This window comes from Eschrichtius robustus, chromosome 7 (genome assembly GCF_028021215.1).
Source record: "Eschrichtius robustus isolate mEscRob2 chromosome 7, mEscRob2.pri, whole genome shotgun sequence".
NCBI classification, from domain to species: Eukaryota; Metazoa; Chordata; class Mammalia; order Artiodactyla; family Eschrichtiidae; genus Eschrichtius; species Eschrichtius robustus.
Genome location: NC_090830.1, coordinates 124,389,208 through 124,406,397, shown reverse-complemented (window position 1 = coordinate 124,406,397; position 17,190 = coordinate 124,389,208). Strand labels below are relative to the sequence as shown.

At 37.8% G+C, this 17,190-nt stretch overlaps 1 protein-coding gene across 2 annotated transcripts in view; it reads right to left on the bottom strand.

The window, feature by feature from the left end:
- ATRNL1 (attractin like 1) overlaps positions 1–17,190 on the bottom strand; it is a 684,787-nt gene that overhangs the window by 367,434 nt on the left and 300,163 nt on the right. For both annotated transcript variants that reach the window (XM_068549055.1, XM_068549056.1), the window contains one exon: positions 5,010–5,088. In XM_068549055.1, the coding sequence (XP_068405156.1) occupies positions 5,010–5,088 (79 nt within the window). The remainder of the gene's footprint in view (positions 1–5,009; positions 5,089–17,190) is intronic.

Below are 17,190 nucleotides of genomic sequence, written 5' to 3'. Positions count from 1 at the left end.
GTCATAATATTACAGAAAATGTTAAGCAAAAATAAGTTGATACTAAGGCCATTAACTGCCAAGATAAGACATTTATTTGAGCTCATTATTTGATAATGATTTTTAAAACTTCTTGCTTTTTTGACAAAGGAACATGTTTTATGGAAAGCTTTATCTAGATATTGCAATGTTTGACCATTAAAAATAAAATACAGATTCTTAAATTACTAAGAAATTATACAAGAAGTTTCATACAGTACCTAAATTAATTAATTTTAATTTTTCCACCCAAAGTAACATTTTCTCATTACTCTCTTCACTCTGTGCCCACTCTCCTCTCTCTAAATAAGCTGGGCGTATTTCTAAAGAGGCACAGTAACTTACTTCATAAACAATGATGCATTACATTAATAATATTTAGATGAGAACCCATTTACCACAAATTTAGCCTCTCAGAGATGATTTTATCATAAATTGTTGACTCATGACATTTCCTTAGTAAAGTATAACTTAATGATATTAATTCTTTTCTGTTTTTTTGTGCCCATGAAACAGAGGAGTTAATGTGTTTGCCTTAAGAAAAGTAGTGTGTCACCCAGAGCTACTATTTATGGGTTTTAGTTTATTATTTTTAACTCAAATTTCAGGTTGATTATGTTAAATTCAAATTTAGGTTTTATGCTGCGTGACTGTGAAATGTGCAGGAAAATAGAGCATCATGAACACAAGATCAGTTACTCATTGGACATTGACTTATCCCAGACAATATCGTTCTTATTGATTTTTAAGCATTAGAGATGCATACTATACTATGAAGTATAAGCAAATAATGTGGTAACGATCTATATTAATATACTTTTTATTCTTTAAAGAACTGTAAAGAGAATAAAAGAAATAAAAGTTCCTGGTACAGGAAATGTAATCATTCAAATACACAAACCCACTAGTAATATGAAGTTGGTTAATATAACCTTACCTTTGCTTATGGGATCTATTATTCTATAGATTTTCCAGTTAGATTTTAATGGAGGCATACTACAGTTAAACCACCCAAAATATATGGGAATAAATGTTGTTAACTGAAAAAATTAACTTCTTATAACTATTAAGATATGCATGATATTTCCACTTACATTAGTCAAATATAAGATTAATACCTTTATTGCAAGGAGTAATTATAAAATTTTAATGGGTTTGTGCCTTTAATACCTATTAAAAACTCATATTTTAGTTTAAACATGAAAATTATTAAGTATGACGATGCTATTTAAAAAGTCTCCTTTTAACATATACCTGGCCCTAACAAATGTTTTTGTAATGTAATGACTATTTATCCAAAATTCAAGGTGCCATTGAACCTCAAGGTTTTCAAGACCTCTGTAACAAGCATAAGCTATAAAAATAAACTCATCCTTCTTATATTTTATAATATTTCCACCGATCAATGTCCACTTATTGTTTCCATTAATTAGCACAGCATCCCCTCCACACACATGCACACGAAACTTTCATATTTTTAATAGGGTTATCACAGAAATGAGTTTCGAGCTCCCATATGAAGAGGTAACATTAAAATTAAGGTCCTTTATAGTTTCATTTTTGTGTTTTTAAGAGCCCCTGAATTCAAGGGGTATTATTCAAAGGCATAACATTATTAATGGGCTTCTGATATTAAAATTATAACACAAAAAATGTACGTGTGTGTTTATGAGACCCAAACCTTCGAATAGTTAAAAACAAAAAAGCAATATGTCTGGTTTAATTAACACAATATATTTTAAAAATGTCTAAAGATTATTTTCATTTTAAAACAGTCCCTATATTTAGAAAAGCAAGTAATACAATTCCTATAACAAAATTACAGAAATACCAAGAAGGAAGAATCCTTTAAATAACCTTCATTTACTGTTAAAGATAAACTGTAATTCTACTACTCATAGGGGTCCTCTGAGGTTTACAATAATTGATGTCTTAATGCTTTGGAGAAGGTAACATCTCCGTATAAAGAAAAAATATTGAGGTATTTTCCTTTGGGGAATATTAGTGTTAATCTAATAGTTAAAACTGAATAAAGAGAGATAAAAACACATTTTTACCCCATTTACATAAAGTCTATAAATGGGATTATCATATTAGCTACAACGGTGTAGTTAAAAGTCATTGGGTCTCTAAAACCAAAATGACAATCTTTTAATAATATAAAAATTATAGATGCCTGGTAGTCATCAAAATAATATCATCATTACTTTGGGCATCAACATATGAATGGTTTCTAAGACATTTAGAAATTTGTATTTAAAAGATTTAATAAAATTAAAAATGATAAAATTCCCCGTAATATTTTTTAACTATGATATTGTAACATGACATGACTTCTCAACAGGACAGATTTTGTATTATGGTAGAGGTAGCAAATTAAACGCAAATATTATTATATTCTTTAACAAAGATTCATTACCTGGAAGACTTGGAAAGAAGGACATTAAATTGAGGATTATCAAGAGGACATAGTAACATTTAGAACCACAGATTAGAACAGGCCCAGAGGTCCCTAATCTAGTTCTCCCTTCCTTCTTATTTTTCCTCCATTCTCACATGTGCAACACATACTTAGATATTGACTTCTAATCAAAAAATAAATTCATATTTGTATTTTAAAAATTAAAGTAATATCAGCTGGCCAGAGCTTCCGATAATATGCAATAAACTACATACTATACTGAGGTGATATATTAACCAAAAGCAATTTGTCATTCTGAAAAGTGTGAAAGTTTCATAGTTAAATGAACAATTCCCATTATTTTTATCAAATATTTAATAGTTTCTAAGCTTTAGTCATTACACATAAACATTCCTAGAGCTCTAGGAACCTCAAACTGAGAATAAGTTATATAGTACGACGCCTCTCTTTAGAGGAAACTGAATTCAATTAGACTGCTTACCCACCTAGTTAATGGCAGAGTTGTACATCGATGTTTTCACAATTCTATCTTTATACAGTTACATTTTATAAACTTTAGAAATCAGATATTTAAACATTGCTAGTCATAATGAAGTGAGAACCCAGGCTCCCTGATTGAGCCTAACTTCTTTTCTAATGATAAGAGGCATAAATAGTCACTTGCTCTATTCCATTATGGAAAGTTTTCAGACTGCCTGACTACCACTTGTTTTTTCCTTCCTGAATCCATACTTTTACCTTAACAGATTGTCTAGCATGTGTAGAAGATTGTTTATCTCCACACAGAATTCCATTTTTTGCAAAATATTTATATATTAATATTTTTAAAATTCCTTTTAAATTGGATTACATTTTATCATAGGACCATACCAAGTAAATTCTCACTGATGTTGCACCGCCCATGTATAGAAAATCAGAGAGGTGGAGAGAATTAGGGTAAGTAATTTATTTGCAGGGGAGTGGTGTCAAGTTTGCAAATATATTATAGGTAGGCACTGGATGTTTGAAAATAGGAGAATAAGAAGAACTCATGTCATTTACTAATTCTATAATTTGGAATATTCTGGATTGTTTTTAAATATAATCTTCTTATATGTGGAAAACAAGAAGGTAAGAAATTATACCTCTGCTATACATTGTTTCACAAAATTAAACGTATAAAAATATACTGGGAAATGCAACAGCAAATAGAATGCTAATAATACTAATATTAAGAGTAATAGACGGACTTCCTTGGTGGCGCAGTGGTTAAGAGTCCGTCTGCCAATGCAGAGGACACGGCTTCGAGCCCTGGTCCGGGAAGATCCCACATGTCGCACAGCAACTAAGCCCGTGCACCACAACTACTGAGCCTGCACTCTAGAACCCGCGAGCCACAACTACTGAAGCCCGCGCATCACAACTACTGAAGCCCGCGCACCGCAACGAAGAGTAGCCCCCTCTCGCCGCAACTAGAGACAGCCCGTGCGCAGCAACGAAGACCCAATGCAGCCAAAAATAAATAAATAAATAAATAAATTTATAAAAAATAAAAAGTAATAGAATATAATAATATTAATAAAAACAGAAACGCTTTTTCATTATATGAGGTACAGAACAATAAATCTACTGCACATTTAGGATCCTCATATTATTATATTTCTTTGTTCCTTTCAATTAACTAATACATACAAAGTTAGGAAACTATATTTGTATAATACATTTACATCAACAGCTGTTGTTCTGTAAGAGTATTACTGTTTTTATCAACTTTAAGATTATAAGGGACACACATAATTAATTCTGATATAGAAATGTATCAAATTGAGGTGTAATTCAAACATACTTGGATTATCAGATACCCATGAAAAAGATCTGATTACCAAAAAAAAGAATTCTACAAGATACAAACCACAAATTAATATTTATTGCTCAGAATATTCTTTTAAATTGTAAGTTATAAAAATAATGTTTTTATAGTATAACTACCTAAATTAAAGAGATTGCAGGTTATTTAATCAACAAAATTCATATTGGTATCCACTATAAATTCTAACACTATTTTAAAAAAACTCTGCAACTAACCAATGCTTCTACAGATACTGATTTAAGATGACAGTGGCAAATTTTGATCTAAAGCTTAAAAAATACTAGATTGACTTGCTCAATCTTTTTTTTTTTTAAATTTATTTATTTATTTATTTTTAGCTGTGTTGGGTCGTGCGAGGGCTTTCCCTAGCTGCAGCGAGTGGCGGGCCACTCTTCATCGCGGTGCGCGGGCCTCTCACTATCGCGGCCTCTCTTGTTGCGGAGCACAGGCTCCAGACGCTCAGGCTCAGTAGTCGTGGCTCACGGGCCTAGCCGCTCTGTGGCATGTGGGATCTTCCCAGACCAGGGCTCGAACCCGTGTCCCCTGCATTGGCAGGCAGATTCTCAACCACTGCGCCACCAGGGAAGCCTGACTTGCTCAATCTTAATAAACGAAACTGATTTGAAAATCTCTGTTTGAAAGGAGGATGTCAATTAAGGACTACAGATCCATATGTTTGCTTGAATCTTTAAACAAAAGATTAAGTAATATTACTGTTACCTCTCTCCGTCGAGAAGCCCAACATGTTTGCTTGATCTTCCACACCACAGCGGCCACCAGTAATAAGGATAAAAAACAACTAGAAAATAAAACAAATAATTTTTGCTTAAAACACTTGCAATGTGTCATGAAATGATAAAAGAATATATAGAGGATTTAAAAATATATAGAAATAATCACTTTGCCTTGGTAAATATTCAAGCAAAACAGACAAATTAGAAGTTTGTAAAACATTCTCAAGTAAAAGCAAAGTACACAGGTAGAAAAATTATTTATATTCTTTAATATATATTATAGTCTATCTTTCAGATTTTCTCCATCAGAGGGAATGTAACTTTATAATTCTGTTGGTTTTATACAGCAATAAATTTTTTTAGAATTGCTACTGAGTCGTAAAATCTGGCAATTTCATAAATTTAAATATCACACATTTATTCATTTTACCTTTATTAGCAACTATCTTATATCTGAGAATATTCCTGTAGTTCTCAACTGAAGGTGATTTAGCCCTCCCCCCCATCCCCCCACTGGGACACTTGACTATGTCTAGATACAGGTCTGATTATCACACTGGGAGAGAAGTGCAACTTGCATCTAGTGAGTGTAGCCAGCGACGCTGCTAAACATCCTGCAATGCACAGGACTGGCCCCAATGACAAAGAATTATTCTGTCCAAAATGTCAGTTCTACAGAAGCTGAGAATCCCTTGTATATGCTAATGTTTAAATTAAGAAATAATTCAATTACAACATATATACATGTGGTCAATATGTATCAGGTACCATATGCGATAGACTATGTAACAGAGGATACTTTTTTAGCAGTAATTTGAGACTGACAAATCTCAAAATAACAGATTTATGTGAATCTGGTTAACCAATCCCAACCATGCATTACTGTTTCTTTTCCCTTCCTTTGCTCTGTGGTCAAAGATTATGCTATGAAAAGACCCAGAAATGAGCAGGACAGTGCCACTATAAATTCACTGGTCACTGACCACTACCAAAAACCTGGTCTTCACCCTTAACTGATAATCCTTGTACTCATCAATTGATTCACTCATAAGCAGTGTAAATGTTGACACTTTCTACTCTTGTCAAATCCTTAATATATTTTTTCTCCTTGCCTCACTTAAAGAAATCTTAGAATATCTTTCAATGATGCTGACAATGACATTGATAATTCTAGCACCCATCCACTGAGTGCTGAACACATTCCAGATACTGTGCTAGATACATCACACTGATGACTGGGTTTAGTTTTATAAGGACATTTCCAGATAGGATATATTATTCTTATTTTAGAAAAGAAGAATCCAATGCTCAGAGAAGTTCAAAGTAGATTGCTTATAGTCACACAGGGAGTTGAAGTGATAGAGCCAAAATTCAAAACGAGCCACGAAAGCCTCAGACTCTTTCCTTCCCGTCTGTTGGGAACTCTGAACTCTGAGCTTGCACACTATGTCATAACAGTTGTTTTCCATATGCCCCAGTATCAACCACTGAGGTACCTTTCTGCTTTTTACATAATTATCTTTCCCTCTAGTATTTATAAACTCATTCTATTTCATCTAAATTTAAATTTTCAGAAGTGCTGAAGTCCCACATCTCCTGAAAAGTAAAAAACAATAACCCTATTTTATTAACCCTGTCACTTCCTCTAGTTTGTTGAGCAAGTGGTCCATGTAGCCACTTCCATGTCAATTTCCTCATAACCTAGTCTTATTTAACGTCTTATAATTTGGTATCTAATTTGTATACTAATAAAAATGTTAATATTAATAATTAATGTTTATATACTATGCAATATTTTAGTGGGTACTTCCTCATCATGACTTTCTCAAAATTAAATAAACTAGTCTTTTCTCTATCAACTGTCTTTTACTTCTCAATTGACAATACCAACCATCCATCCTTTAAAACCCGTCTGAACACTTTATTTTCTTGGCTTCCTTCATCCTTCTTGACACACTAGGGAGTCAATGAGAGTAGAATGCATTCCCGATTCTTTGTTTTAAATTATGGACATTCCTGAAAATTCATTCACAAGACCATGCTATTATCTATTCTTGCTCTCAGAAAAAGAGCTCAGTTATTCTCATAGCTTCAACTATGACCTCATTTGGAATCATTTCCAAATATAAGTCATTTAACCTGCCAAAATGAGAGCATCTTATCATTGGAAGATATCGATGACATTATTTAGTTCAGACTCCCTCCCAGGAAAGAAATTCTCAGCACAACTCTGATAGTGATCCGGTCCCTAATTAAATACACATAGTAGCTTCTGCTGGCTCATAAGTTGGTGCATTTTATTTTTAGCTAGCTCAAACTATGAAAATTTTCTGTTAAGCTGTCTTTCTAACTTTTATTAATCAGTGCTGCTTCTGCCTCTGGGTTACACTGAATCAGCCATTTCCTTCTTCTATATTCTAACACTTCTTTATATATTTGAAGACTCTTACATGATTCCTTCTAGTCCACTGGTTCTCAATCAGGAGAGTTTTGCCCTCCAGGGACATTTAGCAGTGGCTGGAGACATTTTTGGTTGTCACCACTTGGTGGACATCAAGTGGCATGCTGGTAAATATGGTACAATATAGAGGTCAGTCCTCCTCCCCATAACAAAGATTCTCCCAGCCAACCTGCCAATAGTGCCAAAACCCTGTTCTAGTCTGAATTACTGCCATAGCAGTTACACTTCCCTTGTTATATCCAGGTTAACAATGCAACTGTTGAAATATAGTAGTGAGAATTGATACTTTATATATAGTCCAAGGATCCATTTATCTGAATTTAAGTCTTACCATAATACCTTAAGAATTTTAACAAGAGAGATAAATATCACCTCAAATCTACCATGTCCAAACTGTACTCTTGAGTAACATTCATAATAAAAGTAACTAACATCTATTGAGTAATATGTACCAAGCACTGTGTTACATATTTTACATGCATTAGTTCATTACCACAACCACACATGATATACTGTGTATTCTGTTATGTACTCATTTAAAAGATGAGAGTTGAGGTCATGGAGAGTTTACGTAAATTGCCTAAGTTACAAAAGTCTTAAATTGCAAGTTCTCCCCTTCCTGTTGACTTCTTGTCTCACCATTACTTTCCAGGTAAACTGTAAAAACACATTCAATTTTATCATCCCTTATATTCAGTCAGACATCATATCCTGTCAACTGTTTCTCTCACAGTGTCTGCAGTAGTAGACAATAGTACACATACCAAAATTCATTTACATTTAATAATTAAGTGTAACCTAAATACCAAAAAGTATTTTTATTTGACAATTTGTAATTCACAATATCCTCCCGCCATAATAGTTACATGATCAAGATTCAGTTTAGGACAGTGAAGACTTGCTGAATTTCTCCACAGGGAACTTAAATTCTTTCTGATCTAAATTTCATGACATAAGTGAAGAGTGTCACTTTTATAATGATAGAGGAAGCCAGTATAAACGTTTTCAGTTTTCACGATTTTACCTCCTTGAGAAGAGGAGATACACACTTTAGGGGTTTGTATGCTTTCTATGTTAATTCATATTAGGCTGGTAATAAAAAGTAAAGAGCGATCATGCTGATGAAAAATTGGTAAAATCAATAAATAGTTTAAGAAAATATTCTTCTAATAATATACTATTATAGGAATAGATATGGGATTATACCAGCAGAGACACCGAGAGTTTAAACTAAAGGGTACAGAGAAAACAAGATGTAATGAAAGAAGGTTTTCAGGCTTCTTGGATTCTGTGCGATGGGAACATAGAGCTATTCAGTTGGAAGCAGGCTTTATCCTTTAAGAAAAGGGAAGAATGACCCAGAAGGGAATCAGAGACCTTTAGGGCTCCCACTCCCACCACAGGCCCAGGGGGCAAGGATGGATCCTCCTCAGTTTCAAAGGGTGGAGCCTCTTGGGTTTTACAGGACCAGGATACCCCTGCCAAGAGCCTTGGCGCCAAGGCTGCAGCACAGTGCTGCAGCATCAGGGCCACCTTGCCAAGCTAACGTGGCAGGGCCGCACCACAGAGCTATGGGACCTGGAGGTAGGGCACTGAGCCAAGGAGGGTTATTCTCAAATCTTTAAGTTCTGATGGGATTAGCCTTCCTTGGGACCCATCACCCCTTTCTTCCTTTACTTTTCTTCCTTTTGAAATGGGAATATCTATTCTATGCCTATACCACCGTGGTATTTTGGAATCAAATAATTTGCCTGGTTTCACAGGCTCACAACTAGAGAGGAATTTTGCCTCGGGCTAACTTGACCCCAAATCTCACCCATATCTGATTTAGATGATATTCAGATGAGACTTTAGTGTCGATTCTGGAATGAATTAAGCCTTCTGGGATTGCTGGGATGGAATAAATGTACTTGGCATGCAATAAGGACACGATTTAGGGGGCTAGAGGCAGAATGCTACAAATGTTCCTCCAAAAGTTGTATGTTGAAGCCCTAAACCCCAATGTGATTATACTTAGAGCAACTTTTGGATGTAACTAAAGTTAAATGAGGTCATAATGGCAGAGCCCTGAGCCAGTAGAATTAGTGTCCTCATAAGAAGAAACACCAGAGAGCTTGTGCTCTCTCCCCAAGCACTTGTACCGAGAAAAGGCCACGTGAACACACACCAAGAAGGCGGTCATCTATAGGCCAAGAAGAAAGCTCTCACCAGAAGCCAACCATGCTGGCACTCAGATCTTAGACTTCCCAGTCTCCAAAACTGTGAGATTATAAACTTTCTGTTGTTAAAGTCACTCAGTCTGTGTTAGTTGTTTATGGAAGCCTGAGCAGACTAAGACACTCCCCAAAGTCAAAAGGAAGAATAACTTCCAGGTTTGTTCTGGTCAGGGCCCTGGCTACATTTCTTTCTGTTTTCTGACCCATACACTCTGTTGTGCATCAGCTTTATTCTCAGGCTTGTTTTTCTCTTAGATACAAAAACGAATGCCGCAGTTCCAGACTTCTATCACATACCATTATACATGCCCACTCTTCGCCAATCACTTGGCGAATTGAAGGGTATGCACTTACTGGCTTTAGCCCACCCATGAAGCTGGTGAGGGATAAATTCCTCCCAAACTGAAACCTCACTGCATAGCCACGTGGAAGGAGTTAAATGAAGGCTGGGAAAGAATCCATAAAATCTACTTCTGATATCATTTATGTAAAATTCATAGAAAAACACCTAAATGAACCCCCCCAAAACCAGTAACAGATTTACAAATCTAAAGAGCACACTTGATAACTCTTCAATCCTTTCCTGAAGTATTTTACAGAAAATAGAGTGCTCTAAAGCCTCCTTGGCAAAGTATTAAAAAGGCAAGCAACATATAGTAAGGAAGACCTTCCTGGTTAACTACTCCTGTTACAAATCATGTACCTGGACAAAACCTTAATCTCACAAACTTGCACCAAAAATTATAAAGGTCAATGTATACAGTGTTCTTTTCTACACTCAACTTTTATTTAAAGCATACCTTTTGAAACCACGTAGTCAGGATAAAAGTTTCAATTACAAAATTCCCCTAATATTTCTAAATTAGTAAATGCTCTTCCTAAAAAGCTTTCCTAAAGCACTAATGCATAACACACATACAGAAATCATAAGTATACAGCTCAATGAATTATCACAAAGAAAATATACCCATGTAACCACCACCCCAGTAAAGAAATAGTACTTTGCCCATCCCCTCTTCATCAGAGGTCACTAGCATAATGATTTTTAACACCATAGTGTGTTTCCGCCTACTTCTGAACTTTATACAAATGGATTCCTAAAATATTCATTCTTTTGTTTCTAGCTTCTTTTGTTCAAAATTATGTTAGTGAATGCCATCCATATTGTTCTTTTAGGATTAGTTTGTTCTTTTCATTGCCCCATATTCTATTATTTTTAGGTATTTGGGTTTTGGTCTTGGTTTTGGTTATTTAAAACACACTGTTATAAATATGTTTAGCATGACCTTTGATGGAATGGAATTGCTGGATCACAGAGTATGGGTAAGCTCAACTTTATTTATTTATTTATTTATTTATTTATTTATTTATTTATTTTTATTTATGGCTGTGTTGGGTCTTCGCCTCTGTGCGAGGGCCCTCTCCAGCCGTGGCAAGCGGGGGCCACTACTCGTCGCGGTGCGCGGGCCCCTCACCACCGCAGGCTCTCCCGTTGCGGAGCACAGGCTGCAGACACGCAGGCTCAGCAACCGTGGCTCACGGGCCCAGCCGCTCCGCGGCACGTGGGATCTTCCCAGACCAGGGCTCGAACCCGCGTCCCCTGCATTGGCAGGCAGACCCCCAACCACTGCGCCACCAGGCAAGCCCAAGCTCAACTTTAGAATACAGTCAAATTGTTTTCAAAGTTGTTGCACCAACTTCTAGACCACCAGAAGTGTCTAGAGTTCCACATCCACTCCAACATTTGATATCATCTATCTTGTTCTTTTTAGCCACTATAATGGGTGAATAGTAAATAGTATTATATTGTGGTTTTAATTTGCATTCCCTGATAAAAATTAAATGGAGCACATTTTTGTATTTTGTTAGCCACTTATCCTTTTTTGTGAAGTGCTTATTCAAGTCTCTTGCCATTTTGGGGGCGGGGAGTTGAGTTTTAAGACTGCTTTTTACTGATTTATATGAGTTATATATTGTGACTATAAGGCCTTTATCCTTTATATAGGTTGTGAATATTTTACACTACTGCATAGCTTGACTTTTCACAATGTTAATGACATCTTCTGACGACAAAAATTGTTAGTTTTACTGTAGTCTAATTTTATTGAAGTGCTTTGTGTGTCTGTTTAAGAAATTTTCCCAGTTCTAAAGATGTGACGAAGAATTCCCATATTACCTTCTAGATGATACTTCATGTTTTTCCTTTTCTCCTGGTATTGATTTTTATTATTAGTATGAGGTAGGAGTCAAATGTTACTCTTCTCCATATGGATGGTTAACAGATCCAACACCCGATAAAGTTTTTCTTAAAGCTATAAATAAATATTGACAGACAGTCCTTGACTTGCTAACCAAGCTGAAGAATGGTGACTTCCATCACAGCCCTTTCTGCTGTATCAAATTTACAGAGGGACTGAGGTCTTATTTGTATCTTATAGAAAATGTCGATATTCTCTATAGAGATATTCTACTTTAGACATCTGTAGGCTGTGCTTACAATGTACCCAAAGCTTTTTCAGTGCTATTTGAGTCTGCCCTGTGGGTTCAGTCTGGGGCCTGGGCAGAGTTCTAACCATTAGCCACTTCTCAAATTCTTTGGTATGCTAATTAGGATAAGAGCCTCACATGGAAGATCCCAGAAGTTCAACTTTATGGGATGGCTTTTCTCTCTCTGTTATTTCCCAGACTTTTTCTGGTTCTCTGGGCTTCACTCTTCCATCCTCTGGCCAGAAACTACCCGTTTCTGTGATTGTGCCACATTCTGCATTGGGAGGACAGAGAAGAGGGAAAAGCAATGGATTTGTATTGACCCTCTTGTACCCATAGTTCCGCCTTATGTAGAAGATTCCCAACCCTTGGAGATTTGGCTCTAGCAGCTTCCTGGCCATTTTTGCTGCAGCCAATGTTCCTGCTTCAAGACTGTCTGGAATGGGGGTAAGTAAATATTTTAAAAGAGAGGAAAAATTGGGGGGTGGATCTCCCCTACTCTCTGAGCTTTAAGGGCTTCCTTTTCCACAGGACAAGTCAGAACTAGAGTATTTTTCCAGGATGTTTTCTTCATTGAGGCTCAAGGCAGGGGATACTGGAGGAAAAAATGGTTAACTTCCAAATATTTCAGGGTGCTCTGAATTCTGGTGTTCTTCCCTGATCTGCCTGATGATACTTACTTTTCACAATTACCAAATAGTTGCCCGTGCATATCATCCAGGTTTTATAGTTGAGACCCATGGGACATAAAGAGAGATGTATGTTTACGTAGTGTTTCCTGGAACTGGAAGCCTGACGGTGAATGGATTTTTGACAGAGCTGCAAAGGCATTTCAAAAGAGAAAGACCAGTCTTTTCCAAAGGCTGCAAAAATTGGATATCCATATGCAAAATAATGAACCTTGACCTACACCTCAATCATAAACAATAACTAAAATGGACCATAGACTCATAAACAAAAGATATCTGAAATGGATCATAGACTTAAATGTACAATGTAAAAGTATAAAACTCTGAGAAGGAAATCTATGTGACCTTGAGTAAGCAAAGAGTTCTCATATGACACCAAAAGCATAACTTATAAAAGAAAAAAAAATACATTGGATTTTATCAAAGTTAAAACATTTTTTTCTCCACAAAAGACACTGTTAAAAGAATAAAAATACAAGTCAAAGACTGGGAGAAAATTATATCAAATCACACTTCTGGCAGAAGATTTACATCCAGATATGTAAAGAATATTCAAACCCAAGAATAAGAAAACAAACAATAAAAAATAGGCAAAAAATTTGCAAAGACACTTAACCAAAGAAGATAAAAGTATGGCTAATAAGCACATGAAAAGATATTCAATGTCATTAGCCATTAGGGGAATGCAGATTAAAATCATGATAAGATACCACCACACACCTATTTGAACGGCTATAATAAAAAATACCAACAAGACCAAGCACTGAGGATGTGGAACAGCTGAAACCCTCATACTTTGCTGGTGGCAAGGCAAAATGATACAGTCACTCTGAAAAATAGTGGCAGTTATTATAAAGATAAATATACATTTGCTATATGATTCAGCAATCCCACTTCCAGATATTTATCCTAAAGTGAAAACTTATGTCTGCACAAAACCTATACAAGTATGTATCTTGTCCACGGCAGCATTATTCATAGCTGCTGAAAAGTATAACAATTAATATCTATCAAAGGGTGGATGGATAAAAAAACTGGAGTATATTCATACAATGGAATACCACTTAACAACAAAAATGAAATGGACTATTGATGGAAAAAACCAGCTTGGATAAATCTCAGATGCAGCATGCTAAGGGAAAGAAACCAGTCTCCGGAGGTTACATACTGTAAGAGTCCACGTGTATGACATTCTGGGAAAGGCAAAACTATAGAGACAGGGTGCCAATCCGTGGCTGCCAGGGCTTATGGCTGAGGAAAAAGCCTCATTGTAAAGGAAGCCCTATGAAGGATTCTTTGAGATTCTGGAACTGGTCTATATCCTGATAGAGCTGATGATTACAAGAAACTATACAGAAGAGCTTCAAGATGGCTGAAGAGTAAGACACAGAGGTCACCTTCCTCCCCACAAATACATCAGAAATACATCTACATGTGGAACAACTCCTACAGAACACCTACTGAAGGCTGGCAGAAGACCTCAGACCTCCCAAAAGGCAAAAAACTCCCCACGTACCTGGGTAGGGCAAAAGAAAAAAGAAAAAACAGGGAAAAAGAATAGGGACGGGACCTGCGCCAGTGGGAGGGAGCCGTGAAGGAGGAAAGGTTTCCACACACTAGGAAGCCCCTTCGCGGGCAGAGACTGCAGGTGGCAGAGGGGGGAAGCTTCGGAGCCACGGAGGAGAGCGCAGCCACAGGGGTGCGGAGGGCAAAGCGGAGAGATTCCCGCATGGAGGATCAGTGCTGACCAGCACTCACCAGCCCAAGAGGCTTGTCTGCTCACCCGCCGGGGCAGGCGGGGGCTGGGAGCTGAGGCTCTGGCTTCGGTCGGATCGCAGGGAGAGGACTGGGGTTGGCGGCGTGAACACAGCCTGAAGGGGTTAGTGCACCACAGCTAGCCGGGAGGGAGTCCGGGAAAAAGTCTGCAGCTGCCGAACAGGCAAGAGACTTTTTCTTGCCTCTTTGTTTCCTGGTGCGCGAGGAGAGGGGATTCAGAGGGCTGCTTAAAGGAGCTCCAGAGACGGGCGCGAGCCGCGGCGATCAGCGCGGACCCCAGAGACGGGCAGGAGACGCTAAGGCTGCTGCTGCCGCCACCAAGAAGCCTGTATGCGAGCACAGGTCACTCTCCACACCGCCCCTCCCGGGAGCCGGTGCGGCCCGCCACTGCCAGGGTCCCGAGATCCGGGGACAACTTCCCCGCGAGAACGAACAGCGCGCCTCGGGCTGCTGCAACGTCACGCAGGCCTCTGTCGCCGCAGGCTCGCCCCGCCTCCTCCGTACCGCTCCCTCCCCCACCCCCCCGGGGCCTGAGCGAGCCAGAGCCCCCGAAGCAGCTGCTCCTTTAACCCCGTCCTGTCTGAGCGAAGAACAGATGCCCTCAGGTGACCTACACGCAGAGGCGGGTCCAAATCCAAAGCTGAACCCCGGGAGCTGTGCGAACGAGGAGGAGAAAGGGAAATGTCTCCCAGCAGCCTCAGAAGCAGCGGATTAAAGCTCCACAAACAATTTGATGTACCTACATCTGTGGACTACCTGAACAGACAACGAATCATCCCAAATTGAGGAGGTGGACTTTGGGAGCAACAATATATATATATATTTTTTCTCTTTTTCTCTTTTTGTGAGTGTGTATGTGTATGCTTCTGTGTGTGATTTTGTCTGTCTAGCTTTGCTTTTACCATTTGTCCTAGGGTTCTGTCTGTCCTTTTTTTTTTTTTATTACTTAAAAATTTTTTTTTCTTAATGATTTTTTATTTTAATGACTTTATTTTATTTTATTTTACTTTATTTTATTTTATCTTCTTCTTTCTTTCTTTCTTTTTTTTCTCCCTTTTATTCTGAGCCGTGTGGAGGACAGGCTTTTGGTGCTCCAGCCAGGCGTCAGGGCTGTGCCACTGAGGTGGGAGAGCCAAGTTCAGGACACCGGTCCACAAGAGACCTCCCAGCTCCACGTACTATCAAACGGTGAAAATCTCCCAGAGATCTCCATCTCAACACCAAGACCCAGCTCCACTCAACGACCAGCAAGCTACAGTGCAGGACACCCTATGCCAAACAACTAGCAAGACAGGAACACAACCCCACCCATTAGCAGAGAGGCTGCCTAATATCATAATAAGGTCACAGACACCCCAAAACACACCACCAGACATGGACCTGCCCACCAGAAAGACAAGATCCAGCCTCATCCACCACAACACAGGCACTAGTCCCCTCCACCAGGAAGCCTACACAACCCACTGAACCAACCTTAGCCACTGGGGACAGACACCAAAAACAACGGAAACTACGAACCTGCAGCCTGCGTAAAGGAGACCCCAAACACAGTAAGTTAAGCAAAATGAGAAGACAGAGAAACACACAGCAGATGAAGGAGCAAGGCAAAAACCCACCAGACCTAACAAATGAAGAGGAAATAGGCAGTCTACCTGAAAAATAATTCAGAATAATGATAGTAAAGATGATCCAAAATCTTGGAAATAGAATGGAGAAAATACAAGAAGCGTTTAACAGGGACCTAGAAGAACTAAAGAGCAAACGAACAAAGGTGAACAAAACAATATATGAAATTAAAAACTCCCTAAAAGGGATCAATAGCAGAATAACTGAGGCAGAAGAACGGATAAGTGACCTGGAAGATAAAATAGTGGAAATAACTACTGCAGAGCAGAATAAAGAAAAAAGAATGAAAAGAATTGAGGACAGTCTCAGAGACCTCTGGGACAACATTAAACGTACCAACATTCGAATTATAGGGGTCCCAGAAGAAGAAGAGAAAAAGAAAGGGACTGAGAAAATATTAGAAGAGATTATAGTTGAAAACTTCCCTAATATGGGAAAGGAAATAGTTAATCAAGTCCAGGAAGCACAGAGAGTCCCATACAGGATAAATCCAAGGAGAAACACGCCAACACACATATTAATCAAACGATCAAAAATTAAATACAAAGAAAAAATATTAAAAGCAGCAACGGAAAAACAACAAGTAACACATAAGGGAATCCCCATAAGGTTAACAACTGATCTTTCAGCAGAGGCTCTGCAAGCCAGAAGGGAGTAGCAGGACATATTTAAAGTGATGAAAGAGAAAAACCTACAACCAAGATTACTCTACCCAGCAAGGATCTCATTCAGATTTGATGGAGAAATTAAAAGCTTTACAGACAAGCAAAAGCTAAGAGAATTCAGCAGTACCAAACCAGATTTAAAACAAATGCTAAAGGAACTTCTCTAGAAGTTTCCTTCTCTAGGAAACACAAGAGAAGGAAAAGACCTACAATAATAAACCCAAAACAATTAAGAAAATTGTAATAG